The 22954-nt window shown below is 53.0% G+C and overlaps 1 protein-coding gene and 1 long non-coding RNA gene across 3 annotated transcripts; one reads left to right on the top strand and one right to left on the bottom strand.

Annotated features, from left to right (window-relative positions):
- Positions 1-807: 807 nt before the first annotated feature.
- Positions 808-9889, bottom strand: LOC133208099 (uncharacterized). 2 transcript variants are annotated; one of them, XR_009724235.1, is made up of 2 exons: positions 9843-9889; positions 808-2037 (listed from the first exon to the last, which is right to left on the bottom strand). It is a non-coding gene; the product is annotated as an uncharacterized LOC133208099 (long non-coding RNA). The 2 variants fall into 2 exon arrangements; XR_009724233.1 differs by lacking the exon at positions 9843-9889 and adding an exon at positions 3189-3824.
- On the top strand, positions 2437-19328 carry MMD2 (monocyte to macrophage differentiation associated 2). The gene is made up of 7 exons (XM_061345764.1): positions 2437-2708; positions 14696-14777; positions 15379-15539; positions 15642-15716; positions 15989-16090; positions 16629-16698; positions 17027-19328. The coding sequence occupies exons 1-7, from the start codon at positions 2662-2664 to the stop codon at positions 17228-17230; spliced, it is 741 nt and encodes a 246-aa protein (XP_061201748.1). The 5' UTR covers positions 2437-2661; the 3' UTR covers positions 17231-19328.
- The last annotated feature ends 3626 nt before the right edge of the window (positions 19329-22954 follow it).

Here is a 22954-nt window from a genome sequence, read left to right as displayed (position 1 = left end):
ATAAAAGGGACTCTCTGGGCTCCCCCACGCTGCTGGCAAAGGGACCCCTCCAATGGTTTAAACCCAAGTGGCCCTGCCCCACCTCCCTGCTGCCCTACGTCCATCCTGCCGTGGCTCATGGTCACCCCTGAGCCGGTCCTGGCACCCATGTTGCTCACCTCTGCCTCCACTACAGCTGCTACCAATGCGCCCATGCGTCCTGTGCCTCCTACTCACGTAAATCCTCTCCCACAGGGAGGTTTTTCCTGCAGGAACCCCCCTCCCTGTGGAAATGCAGTTACACTGTGCCCTGCCAGAGTCCAGCACCACTGTTGTAGCACCCAAAGGTGCTGGGATCCATCATCAGGAGCAGGGGACAACACAGAGGCATGTCTCCACTACGGGACTCCTGCATGGTCTGGGATCTGCACAGTTTGGGGAGGAAGCAGCCCTGGCCTTCATGACCCATTCCTCCTCTAAAGGAAAACTCTGGTTTGGAGACAAAGGTCAATGCATTCAGTGAATTCCTGAGTCTTGGGAACTCTCCTTAACATCATTACACTTACTCAGATCTTTGCAAGAAGATGGGGAGAGCACCAGGGATAGGGGAGGAAAGAAACCCAAGGTGCTCTTGTGGGCAGCAATACATGAGAGGAGCTGCCATGAGGAAGGGTACGTGTCCCAGTGGGGTACAGGTGATGTGAGCATGGACATCTCCGCATCCCACCATCCTCCGCCTGCCAGGTTTGGAGGCAGCGCCACCGCGGCTGGAGCCATTCCCCAGCACCATGCGCGAGGCTTTGGTTGCCATAACAACTGGATTCAGGCTTCAAAAATAGTAACTTATTTTTCATTCGATTTGCCTTTTGCCCTCTGAGACAGCTCTATTTCAGGACCGATGGTTCGCTTCAAGTGCCCATTGCCAGCACCCCTGGCTGCAGCCTGGGGGCTTCGGGGATGGGGGCTGTTTGTTCAACACAGTTTATCGCTGTTTTCCTTCCTTTCCTTATTCAGGCCCAGAGAAAAGGTAAAGCAGGGCACAGGCATCACGAAATAGCCTTTGCCAAAGCCTCATCATCGAGCAGGTTGGGGAAGGAGCTTGACGAATACCTTCTCAGCTAAGTGGCAGGACGTGGGAGAGGTTTTCAGGGATGATCTCACTCTGCATCTCAGCCTGGACCTGCTGCTCTCAGCCAGGGATTGGTTGTCCCAGATACGCTGAGAAGGTCCTCCTGAAGATGGGCCTCATTTTGTTCCCCCCTGCACCTCCTGGATCCTGCTGTCACCAGCATGGTCTCCAACAGGGTCTTCCATCTATGATGGGAAGTGTGCAGGAAGGCTGATCCCGCTGCCAGCTCCCAGCACTGGGGAAGTAGGGTGCTTCTTGTGTGCGTTGTAGACACCCCACAATGAGGCATGAACCTGGAGCATCACCCCTTTTGCATTCCCTGGGGGGATGAGCTGCTTTCGGATGGCCTTGGAGAGCGTCCAAGGATTAATTCATGTCTTGAATTAAGGGGTTCTTTAATTTTTGTCTCTTTTGGCTTTTGGAAGAGTTGAGCGTGCTTTATTTCCTATGGAAACAGCCATACAAGCATAACCCTTCATGTTGAGATGTGCTCATCTGCTCCACCTTTCATCATTACAGCATCAGCAAGGAGAGGTTGAGCTGGGGGGAAGCAGGATTCTCCTCCTCCACTTGCTGCTGACCTTATGTCACCTTTCTTGTCCCTTAGATGCTGACCTGAAGGTGCCTGCAATCTCTGGCACACGGTGGGCACGGATGATGCATGTATGAGCCCCCATTACCTTTTGAATCCCCTTTCTAAGCTGCGCAACCTCAGATGTATGTTGGGACGTCACCTCCTTTGAAAGCCTCCCTGGGTGATGGAGAAGATGGAGCAGTGAAAGCTTAGGGTAGAGACGGGGTGAGGATTCTGGGCTCTTCAGCCCTTGCCTTGCTTTGCCCCCCTTCTCCTAAGCAGGGAATTGCATCCCCACCCATGGACCCCCCACAGCGATGGGGCTGGGACAGAGCCACCCACCCTGCCGGGGCCTCTGGAAAATAATAGAGAAAACACAAAAACAATTAAAATCAAATCGAGAAAAGCCAAACCAAGCCAAGCAGCTCCCTGGGGATGTCGGGGCAGGCTGGCCCTGCCCTGGGGCAGGCAGCGATGCCTTGGTACCCATCCCGGGGGACCCAGCCATGGAGGGGATGGAGGGGGGCTGCTTGCCCGCACTCGCCGCTTCCCCCCCCCAGCTCCGCGATGCTTTAATCACATTTTCAATTCAAATCTGCTGCTATTTGATCCGCCGGGGGTTGGCGGCGGGGAGGGGGGAGTATTTTTAGCTGTGCTTAAAGCCGCCGTGGCTGCTGACGGAGAGCGGGCAGGTTGCTGTGGCCGGGCAGAGTTGGACGGGATCCCCCCCCCTCCCTCCCCGCTGCCACCTCCTCCTTCTCCTCCTCTTTGCACATCCGAGGGCGGCAGCGGGGCTGGCTCCCCCCTCCCGGAGGTCGCCTTTGTTTTCCCGGAGTCGCTCTCCCGAGCAGCCGGGGGGGATCGGGAGGGGGCCGGGGCCGGGCTGGACCAGACCGGCCACCCCTTCTCCTGCTCGCCCCTCGGCGGACTTGGTTCGGTTCCCCCCCCACCCCCCGGGACCCCCCATGGCACCGCCGCGATGTTCGTGTCCCGGCTCCTGGATTTCCAGAAGACGCGCTACGCCAGGTAAAGCCGTCGGTGCGGCGGTCCCCGACCCCCGGGTGCTTGCGGAGCCCCAGGGCAGCCCCAGCCCCCTTGCCCGAGCTCGGTTCCAGCGGGGATAGAGCCCAAAAGGACCTTCAAAAGCTGCTGAGTGCCCCAAAGCACAGGGCAGGTGCGGGATGCTCTTTTGGGAGAAGGGTACCTGCTGTTCTGCATCCCTAAGGGATTCTGAGCATCCTTGAGAGCTGTCGCTGCCTTTTGCTGGGTCTAACTTCACTGTTGCTCTCCCGCTGCTGGGGGACCAGGACCCTGGGGACAGACCCTCTATGGAAGGACCAGGGATGCCCAGGGTCCTGCATCACCCGAGAAGCCCCCTCGGGGGCTCCAATGCAACGCACCGGTGGTAGATCCTTCTCCCTGCTCCATGAAATACCTGGTGAGGTTTTCCAGCAGCAGGGACTGGTCTGAAAAGCCCAGGAGCGCTGAGAAACCTCATGGCATTACCTGTGTAGGGGGAAACCTGAGGACTGCTGTGCACGGGTCAGAGGGCACTCGGCCATGCACGCTGCTGGGGGCTCAGATGTGGCCTTTAGGAGGGAGCTGGTGGGTGATGTAGGGACATCAGTCACCCACAGACCTCCAGCACAACGGGTGGCCAGGGATGAGCTGGATCGCGCAGCGCTGCGTGCTGCACAGCCAGATGGGGCTCAGCATGGTGCTGGGGGTGCTCAGGTTTGCACTGAGGACATGCTTTGCTCCCAGCTCCCTGTGACTGCGTTGGGGATGTTTTCATGGCTGCAGAGGGTCCCACAGGCTCATGCAGCTCCTGGGGACGCTGAGCTCAGGTGCTGCCATCATCAGAACCCCAGAGGTCCTGTTAGAGGCAGATACCAGAGGAAAACTTGAATGGAAAGAAGCAGTGATGGTGTTTCTTGCTTGCTCCAGGCAGGAGCATCTCTGAAGGATGCTGGGCTGGGTAAGAGCAGGAGACCTCCCTTCCACCCCCTAAGCCACCAGCTCCTCTCCTTCCAGGCATCCCATAGGGATAATCCATGCTTGCACCTCCAAAAACTGTGCTCAAACCCCATTTTGATCCTATAGCTGCTTCCTAACCACTTTTGCTGTAAGGAGATGCAGGAGGTACCCTCTGCACATCACCCGGTTGTGAAAACAGAGAGTTCAAACCTTTTACTCCCTTGCTGGCATGTGGAGGACAGGACCATGGGAAGATGGAGCCAAGCTAAAGGCTGTACTCCTCCAAAGCATGAGGACAACCATGCCTTTGCCCATAGCAGTAGTGCAGAGGTTCTTTGGGAGTTAGCAGAGAAGGGGCTGCTTCCCTACCTCAGTCCCCAAGCAGAACCCATCTGCAACCTGTTGCTGGATTTGTCCAGAATCAAAGCTTGTTGTGGTCCTTTCTGGAGATGACTTCTTAAATGGGGATGAGGTGTGACAGAGAGCCCACATGCAGGGTAGGGGCTGTGGGACACAGGAAGGACTGGGTCCACAGAGCATCCTCCATCTCCCACAAGGTACCAGGGCTGGATGGGCAGCAGGAGGAGATGGGGGCTTCCTTGGATTTCACCCCAAGGGAGTGAGCAACACCCGATGCTAACCCAGAGCTTCCTCCATCACCACAGAGATCCTCTTAGCCTAGTGCTTAAAAATAACAGTTGGCTAATCCCTGTTCCCCCCTCACTCCACACACACCAGATGGGGATTGGGGTGAGCAGGAGCCACAGGGCTCACAGCAGCACAATCCCTTCAAGGCAATCACAAGCATCTTGGAGAAGCTTTTGCTTGTGGCCTTCCTTAAGGAAAAATAAAGACAGAAAGTTTTCATTGTGGTGGAAAAGTCTGGAACAGCTTCATTTTTAGCACAGTTTTATCCAATTTTAAGTGAGGAGCAAGAAAGGAAACTTGGACATCAAGATACCTGCCAAAAGGAATAAATAAAACACAGTGTGGTTGATGGAAAACCTGTTGTGTGCAAGCTGCAGCGAGGGCACCGGGCTTTGAACAAAGGGATGAAAGGCAGGAATCAATGTGAGAGCATTCAGGAGGAGAGAGGATGTGAGAGCCAGGAGAAAACTCAGGGCTGGAGCAGCACTGAGGAGTCCCCAGATCCTTCCCAGCTGGGCTTCAGAGAGGATTGTGGCTGTGATAAAGGGGCTGTCACCGTGGTGGGAACAGGGGATGCATGGCAATGCCGCTCGAGCAGGTCGTGGTTATAAACCAGGCCCTGTGGTTTCTGCTCCGCTGTGGGGTGCAGGAGACTCCTCCATTATCTGCCACCATGGGGAAAGGGAGCTGAAAAGCACAGTTGCTGCAAGGCTTCCCCTGTCGCTCACAGCCTGCGCCGTGGCAATGATACCCATCTCCTGCCGACAGGCCAAATTGAGCCGTGACGCCAGCAGCAGCATGCAGGGACAGGGTGCAAGCAGATGCGATTCCTCCTGCTTACCCAACCACCAGGCTGTCATTCCCCCACTCTCCCTCCACCCTTTCCTCTCTTCCTCCCAGCTCACCAGCGTGGTGCTGCCTTCCCCCCCCCAGAGCAGCAGATCGGTGCAAGTGGCATCTTCATCACTTAAACTCATCGGCCAGGTTACACTGAGCCGGTAACCGATCCCTCCCTCCACTCACCACCAGCTTTGACCCCACTTTGGTCCACTTTTTCCACTGAGATGGACCAGTGCCTCCTCCCTGTGTAGCTTCTGTGGGGTTGCATCTCAGCCCAAATCCCCCTTCAGGGACACAGAATGCTTCCCAGAGTTAGGCCATCCAAAGCCATAATTGAAAGGAAACATGATTAAGTGGGATGCTGCTGTGTCTGGCCAGCTTCAGCAGCTCTGGAGCTGCAGGCTGTGCAGGGCACTGAATCATCCTAATAAACTGATAGCAGTTCACGATTGGATCTGTTAATGTAAAAGGCTCTACATCTTGTTGCGTCTGCTTGTCTCACCCTGTGCAGAGTAACACAGGGAAGAACAGCCAGGAAAATCCACAACCATTTCTCAGCACAGAAGCAGGAGGTTAGGGGAAGAAGGGGCCTCAATAGGTGCATGGTCCAGGCTTGTCTTCACCTGCCTGGTGTCTGCAATGTAGATACCGCTACCTCCTCACCAGCACAAGGGGATGGAGATCTGGACTCCACACTTGCTCACAAGCAAATCATGGAATGGTTTGGGTTGGAAAGGATCTTAAAATCATCCAGTTCCAACCCCCCTGCCTCCGAGTCTGGAGAAATACAGCTGGGAAAACCTTCCTTCTTGCTCCCTGCACCTGCAGTTACTGAGCAAGGAGATGCTTACTGACTCCTCCTCCAGCATCTCTGGGCAAGAGAGGAAGAGAACCACCAGTAGGAATAGGAGAGAGAGAAAACACTGGGGTGCTCAGCCCCCAAACAGGATGAAAACAACGCCAGGCTGCCAGCCTGAACACAGCTATTGCATTGGGAAGATCTGGTCCCCGCGTGCAATGAAAGCGCAAGCAGCCCTCGCCTGCTCCCACACATGTCGAGATGCTTTCCAAGAGCTCTGCTTCCCCCACAGCCAGCGTGGGATGGAGCAGCGAGAAGGGAAATGCTTTCAGTGTAGGTATTGCAGCTCAGAGATGCTCAAGAGGCAGGGGCTCCTCACCATGCGAGCACCAGCCCCAATCCCACCATCCCCACTGAGATCTGCCAGCTTGCCCCAGCTGAACAGATCCCCTTGCTGCAAAAGGCACTTGCTCCAAGAGATGGGGAGACCCCCAGAATCCCCAGCATCATCCAGTGTCACCGGCCAATTCCATACTGGTTGCTCTGTTGCATCAGGCTGACTCAGATACCCTCTTGAGATGGCACTGGTAGGATTCATTTTATGTGTGGTTTACATGCCCAGGGTGCAGTTATTGGATCCAGGTCTTTAGAAGGCAACAAGTACTCAAAACCCCATTTGCAATGGGATAGTCCCTCAAAATGCCCCATTCCCTCCTTTTAGAGGGCCAGCAGGACAATCACTGCACTGGAGTGGGCAAGCCAAGCCCTGTGCCTTGCCCTTGTGGGGGAAGGAAGGTCTCTTGGGTGCCTGGGAAACACATGCCCCATGGTTTCTTCCCTCCTTCAGCTGGTGTTGGATATCAGCCTGATGTGATTCTTTGGCACTGCTTACTATGGCCAGCTTCATGGGGTAGCAGCCAACGCTATGCATGGGAAATTCAAGCCACTTCCCAGCATGGCAGGTCACTGAATACAAGAGACAGGGATCTCCCAGGACTGCTCCCAGGCTTGCCTTCCTCTACCCTCCTCCCTTCCCACACTGCTCCACAGCAAGACAAAGCAATGCAAACCGACTACAACTGCTACAGGAAGGAAGGGGAAAGAACATGGCTTATTTCAGTTCATTGCTCTTACGAGGTGCTTGGCTGCAAAAGGAGATTGGTTGAGTACCCAGAGAGATGCTGCAAGGGGATGAATGCTCAGAACAGGGGCTGAGCAAGGCAGAGACGTGACCAAACACCAGAGCTCTCCCTTTGGGGTTGTCCAGATGTAATTGAACCTCAATGCTTTTATGCAGTGAAGATCCAGAGTCTGATGAGCTCTATGTGATCCACTGGCAACCTCTCATAACGTGATAACACAAGCATCATATTCATAGATGTTTACTTCAGATGCCTATTAGTTGAGCCAAGCGGTGCTGACCTTTGGAAGAGTTCAGATCCAAGTCTGTTCCAGTTTAGAGCCCAGGCTTGCTGCTGGGGAAGAGGGATTTTAAGCAGAGAGAGATGGGCAGGTCAGGGGCAAGGAGCACACGCTGGTACTGCAGCATTAGACAACAACCTGCACTCTGTCGCAAGTACTAATGGAAATGCTCATATCTGCTTGCTTGGCTGGTGAAATTCATTGTTCTCCTTCTGTGCCTTTGTGGTCCAGAGGCATTTACTGAGCAAAACAGCTATCATTTGTACATGAGCATCCTCCAGGAATCCCAAATAAGAGCCTGCCTCAGGCTATGGGGAAACTTTATGGACGTGAGAAACGATGCCCTGCCCATGTCATTTCAGTCACAGAGACAGGCAGGGTCAGAGGCTGGGGAGGCTCCAGAGCTCAAACTCTTCACTCTCTCTTACCCCTCCTTGGGCTGTTGCGGAGTTTAAGCAGGCAGAACCAGCTCAGGATTTGTTCCACTAACTTCTGTGCTCAGGGCAATGCAGGCAAGGCAGCAAGGAACAACTTCCCAAACAAGCAAATAGCGAATAACAGAGAATCCTCAGTTCTGGAATCAGCCCTCCTCACATTCACAAGGCACCTGGGACATGAGAGTCATTGTGACTAATCAGCTATTGTTGTCTCACGAGTACCAAGTGAAACAAGAAGTCCCAGCTCAGAAAGTAATTTGGGAAACGCTCACCAATCCCATCTGTTGTGAATAAACAGCTCTGCTGCAGCTTCAGGGTCACGATTTGTCTTGGAATAGCTAGAGATACCATCTACATAAAGAGCAGAAAGCCTGCTGGAGAGAAAGAGAAACATCCCTGCACAGAGGATGAGAACACAGTTACAACCATTCTGGGAATTACCTGCTGAGTTTCCACTTGCCAGCCAAGCCCTATAGATATATAGGGGCTCTCACAGGTGCAGAAATGGTCTATGCCTCCCATGTTTGTCTCTGCTAGGATGAGGAGCAAGGAACAGGAATTGGATATAGCCTTAGGGTGTTCAGGGAAATAGCAGCACATTGTCTTCCTGCCAGTCTCAGGCCCTCATATACCCACTCCTGCAGCAGCAGGATGTGCCAGGGGAGCGCATTCCCTGCCCCTTCATCTGTGCCTGCAGTTCAGAGCCAGATACAGCACAGACAGGGCTGAGCACATGGTCCCTGTCTGGGAGCATCTCTAAGCTGGCAAGCAGACATCTTCATCCTTTCCCATGGCACACAGGCTATGCATTGGCAGGGGATGGTCTGCAGCCAGCCCAGGGTGTTACCACATGTCAGAGTGCTGGGAACAAGCAAAACTGGGATGAAGGTAATCAAAGGTGATGAATGATGACTCAATCTGCAGCCCGTTTCTGGAAGCAAGGCTCACACTGAGGGCATCCACCTGGGCAGGTTACTCCAGGAATCTGGTGATCTGCTTCTTTACCCCTAAGAAAGGCTGAGAAATGCTGGTTTAAATAAAAAGCCTTTCATTTCCTGCTCCCTACCCAAGCTGCCAGCTCTTTGCACTATGCCAAGAAGCAGCACAACAGAAAACACTGCACTGTTTTGCTTCATCAGCCCTCCTTGCCTCTTCCCATATGGGATGAGCTGGAGTCAAAGGAGTAGCCTATGGAGCAGGCTTGCCCCATCTGCCCATTCTCCCCTCACCAGGGAGCTGACCTGTAAGCTTAAAGCACACAGCTCAGCTTCCCAAAACAGGAGCACCATATGTTCGCGTAGGAGCATGTAAGCATTGAAGAGCAGGGATGGAAACAGAGGTTTCAGCTCTTAATGGGGTGCCACACGTGCCCATGTGGGTGGCTCTGCAGATGGTGATGCTGGGCAGCATCAGCCTGAGCATTTCTGCTTCCAGTGGCAAACACTCCCATGTTAATGGTAAGAAGGAAAAAACGGGATTTCCCAAGTGCTCTTGGGCTGGATAAGGCAGCTTTGTGGTACTGCAGGATCTGGGGGCTTTGCACTGGGAGCTGAAGCCTTTCCCATGTTACCAAGTGACAGAATCTATGGCCTGGACCTGATGAGGCCCTGACTAGATCCCTGTGGTCCTGCTCTGTCTCCTGGATCCAGCGACTGCATCCCATACGTAAGCAGTATCATCACACACAGCTCCCCAGGCCTGAGCTAATTACAAGCCACAGAGGAGCTCAAGGGGATGAAGCCTCTTACCAGGGGCTGCAGCTGCAGCATTACCAGATTACAGGTCAGAAGCAGAGCACATGCCAAGCCCCAGCTTACAGGGATGCCACCACAGCAGCTCGCATGGGAGCACAAGTCTGAGGACCAAGCACTGGGTGTGCAGCCTCTGGGTCCGTTAGGGCAAATCCAGACCATGCACTGAAGAGGGGTTTGGGGCCAGCCTGCCCTACAGGGACACATCTGTGCCACTGATGTCACCTCAGGCATCACAACACTTGCTCCACCAAGGGACAACCCAAAAGACCCCAGCAGGACTTACCACTGCTGCCGGTCAGCATCCAGCAAATGTTTTCTCTATCCTTCCTCTCCATGATTCCACCATGAAAATACAATGCTGTTACTCTAAAAGCAGTTGAGATACCAGTCATAAAGAGAAGGAGAAATCCCCTCTCTTTGCAGTCAAATCCCCAAGAGCTGCCTCATAAGAACACAGATCCCTGGGACAAGAAGATAGATGCAAAGCAAACCAGCATCCAACCTCCAAAGACATTAAAGCAGCTCCTTGGCAAGCCCAGCCCTTTTATAAGCTATTTGCAGGTGAAACCTGTAGACATTAGCTGGTTTGAGGAAGAGTCACATCACCTGGGAGCACCATAGATAGGCACATTTAGTGCTTCATGGGTTGTGAAGGGGATGTCACAGCCCCATGGCAAAATTTAGGGGAGCCCAGCTCCTCAATGCATAGATGCACAGCCATGTGTCATGTATACAGCCTGATTTATAGCAGGGTTGGGAATGTGAGTGTGGGACTGGCTTTTTCCAAAGGCAGGGATGAGCTGCTCAATGGGACCCCAGCTCATCCCTCCCTGTCCATACCATGTGTGTGTATATATGTATATCTATCTTGGTATATATCATATATACCCATACCTAATCTGTATGCCTGTGATTTTGCACCCTCTTCATGCTATCCATCCACCAGCTCACCTGAAGGATGACAAATCATTATCCTCACTTGGAGAGGGATAAAGGGAAGGAAAGGGCAATGAAGTGATGTGGCAGAGGCCAGGCAGAGAGTCAGTACTGAAGGCAGAGCTAAACCCCATCTCTCCTGAGCCACATCCTGGCCTGGGTCTCCATCAGGGCTGTTCCCACCCTGTGTGTGTAGGGCCCAGCTCTGCAAAGTGTCCCGTGGCTCTGCCTGTGTGAGTGCATGGTGCTGATGCAGGTTGTCTTGGTGTTCAGATGCTCACACATGAGCCCTCCTAAGGAGTAGTTGGATCCCCATTTTACCTTCTTCTCCCCTACCCTGGCAAAGCAGGAGCGATTTTCGAGGTCAGAACTTTGTTCTTGGATAAAAGTCTCTAAAAAACTTAGTAAATGCTCCCAGAACCACAAAAAAAACAGAGTGGGAGAAAGAGAAGGAGAAAGGAACAAGCCTGGGAAGCTGGCTCTGCACTTTGCCCTGGCTGCCTGTGACAAGGGGCTCTTTGTTCCCCTGGCCGGAGCCTGCTGCACTGGCCCTTTTCAGTCTCCCTCCCTGGGAAAGGGGCCAGGGGGAAGCAGGACAAGCAGGGCAGGGGAAAACCCTGGGGCTGCATGAATAACCCCTGCTTGGACCCCCACCAGGCCCCCCATCTTCATATAGATGGTCTGTGTAGCATCTGCCAGGAGCAGCACTGGGAGCAAAAGGTGCCTGGGAGCCACTCAGGTCTCTGCTTCCCATGCAGCATCCCTGAGAATGACCATGCCCCTGCTCCTGCTGTGCAAGAGGTGTGACAGGTCTGTGTCTTTTGGACTTTGCAATCCTAAAGCATCTGCTAAAATGCATTGAAGCATCCAGCCAAGGTGTAATCGCCTGCCTGCAGCTTCCCAGACCCGCAGTGTTGAGTGAGCCATGTCATAGAATCATAGAATGGTTTGGGTTGGAAAAGACCATAAGATCATCCAGTTCAAACCCCCCTGCCATGGGCAGGGACACCTCACACTAAACCATGGCACCCAAGGCTCTGTCCAACCTGACTGTGAACACTGCCAGGGATGGAGCATTCACAACTTCCCTGGGAACCCATTCCAGTGCCTCAGCACTCTCACAGTAAAGAACTTCTTCCTTATATCCAGTCTAAACTTCCCCTGTTTCAGTTTTAACCCATTACCCCTTGTCCTATCACTACAGTCCCTAATGAAGAGTCCCTCCCCAGCATCCCTATAGGCCCCTTCAGATACTGGAAGGCTGCTCTGAGGTCTCCACGCAGCCTTCTCTTCTCCAGGCTGAACAGCCCCAACTTTCTCAGCCTGTCTCCATACAGGAGGTGCTCCAGTCCCCGATCATCCTCATGGCCTCCTCTGGACTTGTTCCAACAGTTCCATGTCCTTCTTATGTTGAGGACACAGGACCCGTACACAGTGCTCCAAGTGGGGTCTGACACTGTGGCTTTGCCCAGGCAGTGTAGGCTGGATGCTGTTATGAACACATCTCCCTCACCTCCTCCCACCCCAGGGATACAGCCAGGGTATCCCCAACCCTTGGGTTGCAATGACATGGAGCAGGCAATGGCTGTGGATTGAGCCAGCCGGGCAGGAGTCCTTCTGCAGGGATCAGAGCTAAGTTTGGAGAGGTGTTTCTCTTATTATTGCATTGAAAAGCCCCAGAGCTCTGCCTGGCTGCAGCAATTCCCTTTCTCCTGATCCCAGTTGCACAGAGCTGGGGCTGGGAAACACAGAGCAGCCTCCAGCCTCTCTGGCCTTTCATCAGCTCTAATGAGAGTTGCAGGTGCCCTTTCCAAGCGTGTATCTGTCCAGGCTCAGATTTGAGGCTGGTTTGGCACACCAATACAGCAACTTTCTGCAGGCTGGGAACGCTGCAGGGCTCCCCATGCTCTGCCATCGCAGGGATGGCGTGAGCTGGATGGATGCTTAGCATCCCGGGATGGTCTGGGAGCTGGATGGATGCTTACCATCCCAGGATGGTCTGGGAGATAGATAAAGGAGAGAAGGTGAGGGAATGCCCTCTGCACCCCTAGGGAGCAAGGTGCTGCAGCAGGACCATCCTGCCCTGCACAGAGGACCATGAAATTGTGTCCAGCTACCCCTAAATACAATGCTGGGTGTTCCAGGAGGAGCTGCTGTAGCCAGGCTGTCCCAGCATTGTGCAGCCAGGTCCCACATCTGTGATGCTCCCTTTCCCATCTTTCACAGGATGATGCTTATTAGAAAGCAGGCCAAGGAAACAAGAGCAGGTCAAAAAGAAGTCCCTCCTCAAGGCTATTTCTCCCTCTGGGAAAAGCAGATGTTAGCAGTGTGCTGCACCAGCGTGGCTTTGGGCTTCAGGGACACACATGCTGTCTGACCTCATCCCATGGGAATGGCTGGGGTGGTCCTTCTTGGCCTGTCCATCCCTGTACCAGAGACAGGGAGGATATCTGCACCCCAGGGATCCCTTTCCAAAGGGTCTGGATGTCCCTTAGCCCTGTAGGAAGGGGCTGTGGGAACCAGCGCTGCCTCTGCTCCTTGTTACTGCTCTGAAGAGCTCAGAACAGAGGGGAGATGGTGCAGGGCTTTGTTAAAACAAATAAATCCAAGGAAAAGGCTTGGGAGGCGTTTCCTCAGCAACCGATGTCACGCGGGATGTCTGGCCTTCCCCTGCCCGCCGCCTTATTATGGGAAGGGAAAAGAAAGGGAAGCAGAAAGCAAAGGGGAGCTGGGGACAGTCTCCTGGCAACGCTGGGGACAGCAATGTCCTCCTGCCAGAGGACATGGCTCCAGCACAGCCAGCCTGGCCATTCCTTGTGACTAGAGCATCGGGATGGGGGGGCATCCTGGATGGATGTGACAGTGCACTGGGCACAAGCACACCCCGAGGGATGCTCAGTCCTCATAAGTGCTGATTTACCCAGTGTGGATCCCCCATTGCAGTGCAGTGGGAGCTTACCCCCTCTGCTTTCTCCTCTTAACTCATAGTTGGTGATGAGCACCCATATTCCCATGGTACCAAGGTCTGGCAGCAGGCAGGACAGGGGCTGAGGACGGGTTCCCTGGCCTGGGTCTGTTGTGGCCACACTCCCCCTGGCCTCAAATCCATGTAATTTGAGGTATTTAATCCAGCCTGGCTCACTTTTAATAGCAGCGAGTGGCTCATTCAGAGGGGTTGAGCAAGGAGATGCCAGAAGAGTCTGTATGGATGTGGGTGGCTCAGGGATGCAGAGAGGGGACCTTTCCTGCCTTCCCCAATGCCCTGCATCACCCTGTCCCCAGCAGCAAGGTCCTGCCAGCCCCTGAGCCCCCTCGCTGGGCACAGCTCAGCTGTGAACCCCACCACAGATGGTGCCAGAAGTGGAAGCAAACAGGGTCCTAAAGCAGTTAGTCCAGGTGTGGAGCTGCAGAGGCAGTGTCTTTAAAGCCCTGATTACCAGATGAGGCAGGGAAGGATCACTCCCTGTTTGCCTGGTTCTTATTCCCTTCTGCAAAGCCTCCAGTTCTGGCCCTTGCCAGAAGAAGATGCTGAGTGAGGCTTTGCTCTGACCTGTTACCACAGATGCATATTTAATTTGCCTCTTAATACAGCCGTACCTACCTAGCAATGGACTGGCCAAGACAGACACTATATTTTATCACTGTGTGTTGATCTGGCAAGGGGAAATCGATATGTTCCTCTGAACACCGAGAGCAAGCTGATACCTCAGACTAAGAGAAACAGGAATAAAGCTATAGGTTTCCAAGGGAGGATGGTGGGGTTTCCCCTGCAGTAATCTGTGCTGGGATGTGTGGGTAGGAGGTAGCTGCAGGTGGTACCCAGAAACCAAAGGCAGCATGGGGATTCAAGGATGCTGGAGAGGGACTCTTCATTAGGGACTGTAGTGATAGGACAAGGGGTAACGGGTTTGAACTGAAACAGGGGAAGTTCAGGTTGGATATAAGGAAGAAGTTCTTTACTGTGAGGGTGGTGAGGCACTGGAATGGGTTGCCCAGAGAAGCTGTGAAGGCTCCATCCCTGGTGGTGTCCAAGGCCAGGTTGGACAGAGCCTTGGGTGCCATGGTTTAGTGTGAGGTGTCCCTGCCCATGGCAGGGGGTTGGAACTGGATGATCTTAAGGTCCTTTCCAACCCAAACCATTCCATGATTCCTCCAAACCCCATCCTCTGAGTGAGTTTCTCTCCATGCTTCTCGTTGCAGGTTCATGAATCACCGCGTCCCATCCAACTGCAGGTACCAGCCGACGGAGTATGAGCACGCAGCCAACTGTGCCACCCATGCAGTGAGTCCCTGTCCCTACCCCAGGGCTAGGTGGGATGGTGCTCAGCTCCCCATGGATCCTTTGAGGAACCTCAAGGAACTCCTAGAAATGCCCATGTTCAGCCCTGCTGCTGAGGGTCTCAGGGCTGTGGTGAGGCAGATGGATGCTGGGCAATGGGATACTCTCCCTCCTTCTGCACTGGGAAGCTGGTGTGCATATCCCTTGCTCTCACTCCCCATGCCCCCAGGGATGCTGTGGGCTTAGTGGGGCAGGAGTATTTTGCAGAGCTCCATGAAAACAGAGTGGTTTTCACAGCAGGGATGGTGACAGGAGCCCCACGGGGCTGCCTACACAGCGGTTCCCACATCAGGGTTCCTCCCACTCTGAGTCCTGGGGGATGACTCAGAGGTAGCCATCCTCCTTGTGCCTTCCTCCTCCTCATCTTCACCTGGAGAAGCTGTTTTGGAGCTGCACCAAGATAGAGGGGAGAAAGCCTGCCCCTCATGGGTGGGTGGTGGCTTTGACCAGGAGCAAAAGGAACACCTAAAAGGCAAATCAGAGACTGTACCGTAGCTGCTCCATGGAAATGCAGAGTCAGCAAAGATTTGCTTCTCCCTTCCAGTTCTGGATCCTGCCCAGCATCCTTGGCAGCTCCATCCTCTACATCCTCTCTGATGACCAGTGGGAAACTATCTCAGCCTGGATCTATGGCTTTGGCTTGTCCAGCCTCTTCATTGTCTCCACCATCTTCCACACCATCTCCTGGAAGAAGAGGCATCTCAGGTACCAGCCCTGATTGATGGGGGTTCAGGAGAAGGGGGAAAGGGTCCAGAGGCCCCTGGTGCTATGGGCTGTGACCTGTCTGTCTGTCTGTCCATCCCACAGGACAGTGGAGCACTGCTTGCACATGTTTGACAGGATGGTGATCTACTTCTTCATCGCAGCATCATATGCTCCCTGGTGAGTTGCTGGGGAGTGGGGGCCATCACTTGCCACCCCCTGGATGGGAGAAAATCACAACAGCTCCAACAGATAGGGTTTCCCTCTGTGGCTTTGTCTCTGCTCAGGGCTGTACCCTACCCTGCTCCACAAAACCTTATCTTATGGATTAGAACCCCTTTGAAGTTGCAAGCTGGGAAGACCCTTTGATGGGATAGCCATGGGGCACCTCTCTGCCCATGGCCAGGACTGGGGTGCTGCCCGAGATCCTCACCAGCCCTTGGGTCTTGCAGGCTGAACCTGAGGGAGTTGGGTCCCTGGGCTTCCCACATGCGCTGGATCATCTGGATCATGGCATCTGTCGGGACTGTCTATGTTTTCTTCTTCCATGAGCGGTGAGTGCCGTTGCTTGGCTCTGTGCTGGGGGGTATTGCAGAGCCCAGCTCTGCCAGCCCCTATAGATGCCCAAAGCTGCAGGGGAGAGCAAGAAGGATGGAGACAGACAGACAGACAGACAGGTACAGTGCTCCTGGCAGGCTTCTGGTCAGCTGGAAGTGGAGAATTGAACCACGTCCTTCCCCATCTGTATTCTGGCTTTAGGAGATTCGGTGTCAGGGATGCGGGAAGAGGGATGCGGGAAGAGGGATGCGGGAAGAGGGACGCGGAGCAGGGATGTGCTGCTATGAGCTGCTTCTTCCACATGGTGGCACCAAACGGAAAGCAAAAGGCTCCAGATACCTGTCCCAGAAGCCCCAAGCTCCCGGCTCTGAGCTGGCAGCTCTGACGCCAGGGTGCCAGCCCCATGGCAGTGGTGTGGCTCACACATGCGGACACGGGACCTGCCGAGGTGGCACTTCCAGCCCTTTTCCTATAGCACTTACAAGTGTAAAACTCAACGCTCTTGCCTCCAAGCAGCTTCTCTGTCTGTCGCAGGTACAAGCTGGTGGAGCTGGTGTGCTACGTTATCATGGGCTTCTTCCCTGCACTGGTCATCCTCTCCATGGTAAGCCACTGTTGGGAAGCATGTGGGCTCAGCGCAAGGGGCAAATCCCAGTGGGACTTGCTTGTCTCTGGAGGGTCCTGGGATGGATAAAGCCAGCCCCAAATACGACATGGCCCAGCTTGGTTTTGCAAGTGCTTTGGGTCCCCACCAGATCTAGGTGTCACCATTGAACCTCCTACCCAGCCTCCATCACACTGAAGTCCTCCAAGCCAAGCCAGGGTGCTGGGTCCCCATTGCCTGGCTGGAGGGCAGGGTGCAGCAGGAGGCAGAGAGAAGGGCAAGGGATGCCGTGGCCATCACTGAGCCTTATCTCCCTGCTTGCTCCCAGCCCAACAGGGATGGCCTCCCGGAGCTGGTGGCCGGTGGATTCTCCTACTGCCTGGGCATGGTCTTCTTCAAGAGCGACGGCCGCATCCCCTTCGCCCATGCCATCTGGCACCTCTTTGTGGCCATTGGAGCTGGCATCCACTACTATGCCATTTGGAGGTATCTCTACCGGCCCGGCACGCTGGACACTAAAACATCCCGGTAGATGCCTTAAAGACCAGCCCATGGGGGTATGAGGGGAGCAGGGAGACAGCCTGTGCCATCGCTCACCCCAAACCACCCACTAGCCCCATGGGCAGCTCTGCTGGTGCCCTTCCTGCACAGCCAGGAGAGCCTGGAGGTGGATTTTAAACAGATTTTCCTCTTTTAACCTCGGGAACTGCTTGGATTTTAGGCACAGGTTTTGTAACACAGTGACCCACCAAGGGGCTGCTGGTGGCAGGGGAATGAATGACCGTGTGCAAGGGGCTTGGGGAGGCTTCACTCACTTGCCTGGCCCTGAGCATCCCATGGGGTCCTTCACCCCACATGCCTCTGGATAGTGACACCCTGGGTTGGCTGCTGAGCCCTTAGCATGGGCCACCCAAGGGACTGGAGGAGTTGGGATGAGGGGGCAGATCCAGCCCCTTTCCCTTGGGATGCTCCAGCCTGGGAGGGGACACATTGGCACCCCTGTTCCAGCCGGGCTCAGCTCCTAAATGGACCTAAATCATGCCAGCATTAACCAGGTTCTCTATGGGAAAGTCCAGGGACAACAAAGCCTTATATGAGATGGAAACTGGGATCTCTTCCAGGGCACCCCAGAGTCCCCAAGCACTGCAGAACCCTTTCTCTAAGCCAGTCTTAGGTGCACAACTCAGCACACCCCCCCTGCATGGGCCCGGGGAGCCCACCGGGATGTTTTGTCCTTGGGGTGCTTTGTTTTCCCCTCCAATCTCAGTGCCGTGGCAGATTCAAAGCACAGCCCCGCTCCCAGGCTCTTACCTGTGCCTTCAAGCAGGGAGCAGAGGGGGGATCTGGATCCCAGCATCCGCCTGGCTGGGGTGAGTCCATCCACATCAGGGGATTCTCATTCTCCTTGAGGGAGGGAAGCAAACCTCCTTGGGTTGGGATCATGGGGCTACCTGCCTTTCCTGCTCCCATTCTGGTGATGAGCCTATTGCCCATCATTAACTCCACTCCTGGGAGGATTTCTGGCATTCCCAGAATTGATGTAGGGGAAAGATGCATCTGCGTGATGCTTGGAGGTGAGCTGAATGGAGAGGTCCTAGTGATGCTCGGCTATTAAACACCTAACCACAGCTACACAGTGCTTTCCAGGGTACGATAACAAGACATGGAGCACCCATCCAGCCTTCAGGAGCAGCCTGATGGTGCTGGAACGGGGAAACCACACTGGTCCTGCTCCCCAGGCTGCTGGAGCTGTTAAGGACTGGTCCATGCTGGGACCCCGCAGAGCATCGCTGCTCTCAGTCCTGCCTGCACCTTCCCCAGGAGCCCCTGGAGGCATCGATTTCCCATCAGCTCTTCTGGGCCTCTTGATTAATTGTGGCTGCAGCAGCCTTGGCACAAGGAGGCAAATGAAGGAGATTTATGGCCACTGTCCCACGTCTCCTGTTTCTCTGGTAGCCAAGGAGCCGAGCTCCAGGCTCTGCTCCATCTCCCACAGAGCTTAGGGTCTCCCCAGCCTGCATCGCCCCAGGACCAGCTCTATATCACCCATCAAATTACCAAAGAGACAGCATCCGGATGCTCATCCCCTCCTGACTGTGGCTGTGGTCACCAGGGCAACAAAAGAATCCTGTGGGTTTTCCCTTCCATAGGCACAAGGGTCCTATAAGGGGCTCTAGGTGTATGACTCTGGCATAGGGCTGCTGGGGGGTCTCTACCCAGGGCACCCCAAATCAGCCTTTGGGCTGGGGACACCCCTTGGGGTGATGGGTGGTCCTAAGGGACAGGGGGTGGATGACCCAGTGTGAGCACAGTCTCTGCTGCTGCATCTCCCAAGCCCCCATGTCCACTCCCTTGCTCCATCATCTGCTGCAGATGGAGGCTGGAGGATAAGCTGGGAGTAACCAGCAGCTGATGGAGCATTTTTGGGGTTGAAATAGCAGGATAGGAGGTCCCAGAACAGAAGATGCCATTTTTTTTCTGCCTGGCAAGCCCTTAAACTTCTCCGTGCCTCAGTTTCCCCATCTGTAAAATGGAGGAGAAGACAGCAACCTACCTCACAGGGCTCATGTGAGGACCCTGTGGAGCACCTGGAGGACAACCAGTGCTTTACAAACGCGTGCTTCAACTTTAACCGATTCCCAGCATCATCGTGGGGCACGGTGACAACCATGGCTCAATGTGCCTGGCTCTCCTCCTCTTCCATCACTAAATCCCACTGGGAACAGGCCATGACCACAGCAGTCAGGGGCTGAGGATGCCCAGGGACCACCATTGTGTTTTGCCCTTCATCCTAAGGGATGAAGCTGTTTTGCCACTGGGGGCTTCTAGCTCTAAATGCATCCTGGGGGCTCCCCGCCTACGGGCAAAATTCTCTCTGGAAGACACAGGTCACAGCTCAAGCCTGCTCCTGCAGTGGTAAAAGTCCCATCAACTGCAGTGGAAAATGTTACAATTCTTTGCATTTTACAAATCTGAAGTGCCTCTTATAGACAAGACAAAAGGTGGAAGAGAAAAGGCAAAATGAAACTCAAAGAAAGCTGAAAGAGAAAACCAACTTTAAGAAACCTTCCTATCTGACTTTCTTTGCAGAACGAGAAGAAACTTGGTTCCAGTGCTGCACTAACAAGGCATCTCATACTGCAGCAGCTGTAAAATGTACGTTTGGGGATGCACTTGTTCAAGTTTTGTTCTAGCTTCAGGCAGCCAGCTGGGTGGGCTTAGCAGTGCAGGAGGAGCAGAAACAAGCAACACATCCTACATCTCACCTCTCACCAAGTTAGCTCTTGACTGTAATGGAGCAAGACTCTTAGAATTCCAGCAAAGCAAAGCTAAAATACATCTGCTTTCCATTGCTTCCAGCATTAAGTTTCACTTCCACATTTCATGAAAAACAACAACCGTGTTAAACTTTTTGCTTTACGCACACTAAAGCAATACTGAGGCACCACAGAAATGTACAGAAGGGCTCTGCCTCATCCAGCGAGACAGAAATCTTTAAAGTGACACCCAAATCGACTTGTTCTCATGTTTGTGTTTATGCTGCTTGCTTGGTTTTGACACCCAAGACTTGATGGCAGACTACAAATCAAAGCCACCAGTCTCAAAGTCCACAGGAGACTTCTAAAATAATCTATCTGGGTGCTATTTCAGGTCTTCTGTGAGGCCCAGTTTAACCAGCAGTTTCCATGCAACCAAGTCCCCTGTGGACGATTTTGCAAGCGCACTTCACCCATTCAAGTCCACTCCTCTCCTTTCCAAGGCAACCTGAACTTATGTCACTGAAACATTTTAGAGGGCTTTCAGGATCTTGCTTATGATTTAGAATTCCACTTCTGCACTAAATTTCCTTCAAGAAATTGCTCAAAAACCATTTGATGGAGCAGGAAACAGAATGGTGTCATGCTTCCCAAGGGCTAAGTCCATCTGGTAGAAATCACTTAGCAGAAACCTGTGGTGTTCACAGACAATTACCCAAAACTCAGCGAAGATATGGCACTTCTACTCACCAGAACTTTGTCAAGCCCTAAGAAATTCCACGGGGTTTTGGAATTGATGAGCCCCATGACATCCTCATAATTGCCCAGCACGTCCCGAACTCGGTTTGACAAGTCATCTCCTTTATGAGCCTGCAAGAGAACAGAGGCAGAAATGGAAAAAGCATGGACCCTCAACTTCAAGAGACTCAGCTCTGTAAGAGAGATTCCTCGGGATCTTAATTTCATCACCATGTATCACCACAAGCAAAGTTATGCAAGCTCATCTTGACCCTGCAGTGCAGTCCCTCCAAAGCAAGTGGGACTGCTCTACTCAGTATTAGTTCTTCTGAGCCAAACTTGTAGGTGTGCCTGCAGTCTTCAGGAACACTAACATCAGAGCCGTTTGTTTCTATCACAGCTGCACACAGACAGGCAGCCAAGCTGCTCTTGGGTGCTCTCCCTCAAACTCCCAAACTACAGGAAGTAGCCCCCAAATGAATCTGCCCAACCCAAAGACCTTAAAGCTCTGAAGATGGTGCAAACACAGTAAACACATACTCCGATGAGTTTAAGTTAAGCAGATGGGAAGATGCTGCTTCTGCACCTCCCATACTCTGCTACACCATTTGCAGAAGCCAGCGCTCTGCTCTTACGCTCCAACCATCTTTCCTCCTCTTCTTCCACCACACCCCACACCCCCATTACCTTATAGGGTGCTGCAAAGAGGGGAGGATTCACAGGGAGCTTCTTTTTCTCCTGCTGAGCCTCCCTAATTCGTCTCTCTCTCTCTCTAGCACGCAGCAGGTTTCTGTCCTCATTGTATAAGCTTTAGGAAAGAGAGAAAGAAAGGATGGTTAACACTTTACACCACTGTTATCAACAAGCACCTACTGTGCTTTTCAAACAACAGTGCACGTCCAGCATGAAAGTCATTTTGAACAGGATGCTTACAGTTGCCAAATCAGTTATGTCACTGCACGGTAATATAATACATGCAAGGTACAGCAAGCATCCTTCTCAGTGGTTTCTACTCTTGATACCATACATCAAGAAAGGTGGGAAGGGAAAAACTATCCATGTATTGAATTGTGAAACTCTGGTTCCAGACTCTTTTCAGTGGTCCTCATCAACAGGACGAGGACCGATGGCCATAAACTAAAAGTCAAGAAGTTTCAGTATTTTTTGCATGTGAGCAATCTCAGATACATAATCATGTGGCTGATCGCTTGCCCTATGTGCCAGGAAAGCGTTGTGCTGCCAGATATGGGAGATACCAATTGCACAAGACAAAAACCTAAGAGGAATTATAAGGCAAACTACAAGGGATCTTGGCTACACCTACTACTTGAAATTGTGCCTGTAAGAATGATTTTTTAAGTGACTGCATTTCAAGTTGGGCACTTTTTTTTAAGCTATTGGTTTGAGTTATCTGGAAAATTTTTCCTGAATAAAACACCATTCTCCAAACATTCCAGGAAGTAAACCATTATTCTGTAAACGACAGTTGGACTTGATGATCATTTAAAACATTAAAACATTTCTACCAAAATGAGAAGTACGGCCTCTTTTCAAGACTCTTCTGGGTTTAGTTGCAAAGACTTGGCTTTAGGGTTGGGAACAGAGGGCTTCCCAGACTGTTGTCCATCATTTACCCTTCCCTGCAGGGCTGACTCGAGAGAAGAGACCAGGGATGCCAGTAGAACACACAATTTCATAGCGCTCTGACTATGCTACTGCATTCACCTGCGTACCGATGTCGGAGGAGCGACCCGAATCAAGAAGACAATCCCAATATGAGTTACGCTTCTCGTTCCATTTATTGCACAGCCTCACCTAATTTATACCATTGGTGATAGTTTACGTGACAGCTGTACATCTTTCATTGGCTACATAAACCTGTCCACGCGCCTGTCTATACATTGCTATTGGCTAAGCTAAGTTTTACACACATATCTCTGCAGCAGCAGGGTGCATGCCTTGCGATAAGCGGTGCATTCCTTGTGGCCAGAGATGCGGTGCACTGACTCCAGTGCCAGACTTGCCTTTTCTCAGCCAGTTTGCTAAGCCTGGGAGGTACTGCTAGGCCCTGCTCCCATGTGCCCTCCTGCCACCCAAGAAAATGGCTGTGTGACCTCCGAGACATCAAGCATCTCCCTAGCCTTGGAGCCAAGCCAAGCTTCACAGCCAGCCAGCAGCGCTAACATTTATGCTGTAGCCTCTCTTAGCATGCAGCCTATTAAAGCAACGTGCTGATACAGCAGGCCAGTAAATCATGCGAG

This window comes from Neopsephotus bourkii, unplaced genomic scaffold (assembly GCF_033783945.1).
Source record: "Neopsephotus bourkii isolate Nb327-2 ecotype Australia unplaced genomic scaffold, CSIRO-AGI_Nbou_v1 NB_39, whole genome shotgun sequence".
Lineage (NCBI taxonomy): Eukaryota > Metazoa > Chordata > Aves > Psittaciformes > Psittacidae > Neopsephotus > Neopsephotus bourkii.
Note: the sequence above shows the minus strand (reverse complement) of the source record. Positions and strands in the feature narration are given on the sequence as shown.

What these genes read in the sequence shown, in the direction of transcription:
- MMD2 (XM_061345764.1), top strand. Translation starts at nt 2,662, where the DNA reads ATGTTCGTGTCCCGGCTCCTGGATTTCCAGAAGACGCGCTACGCCAG. An exon ending in CAGAAGACGCGCTACGCCAG is followed by an intron (nt 2,709 to 14,695) that starts GTAAAGCCGTCG and finishes TTCTCGTTGCAG; the next exon opens with GTTCATGAATCACCGCGTCC. An exon ending in GCAGCATCATATGCTCCCTG is followed by an intron (nt 15,717 to 15,988) that starts GTGAGTTGCTGG and finishes TGGGTCTTGCAG; the next exon opens with GCTGAACCTGAGGGAGTTGG.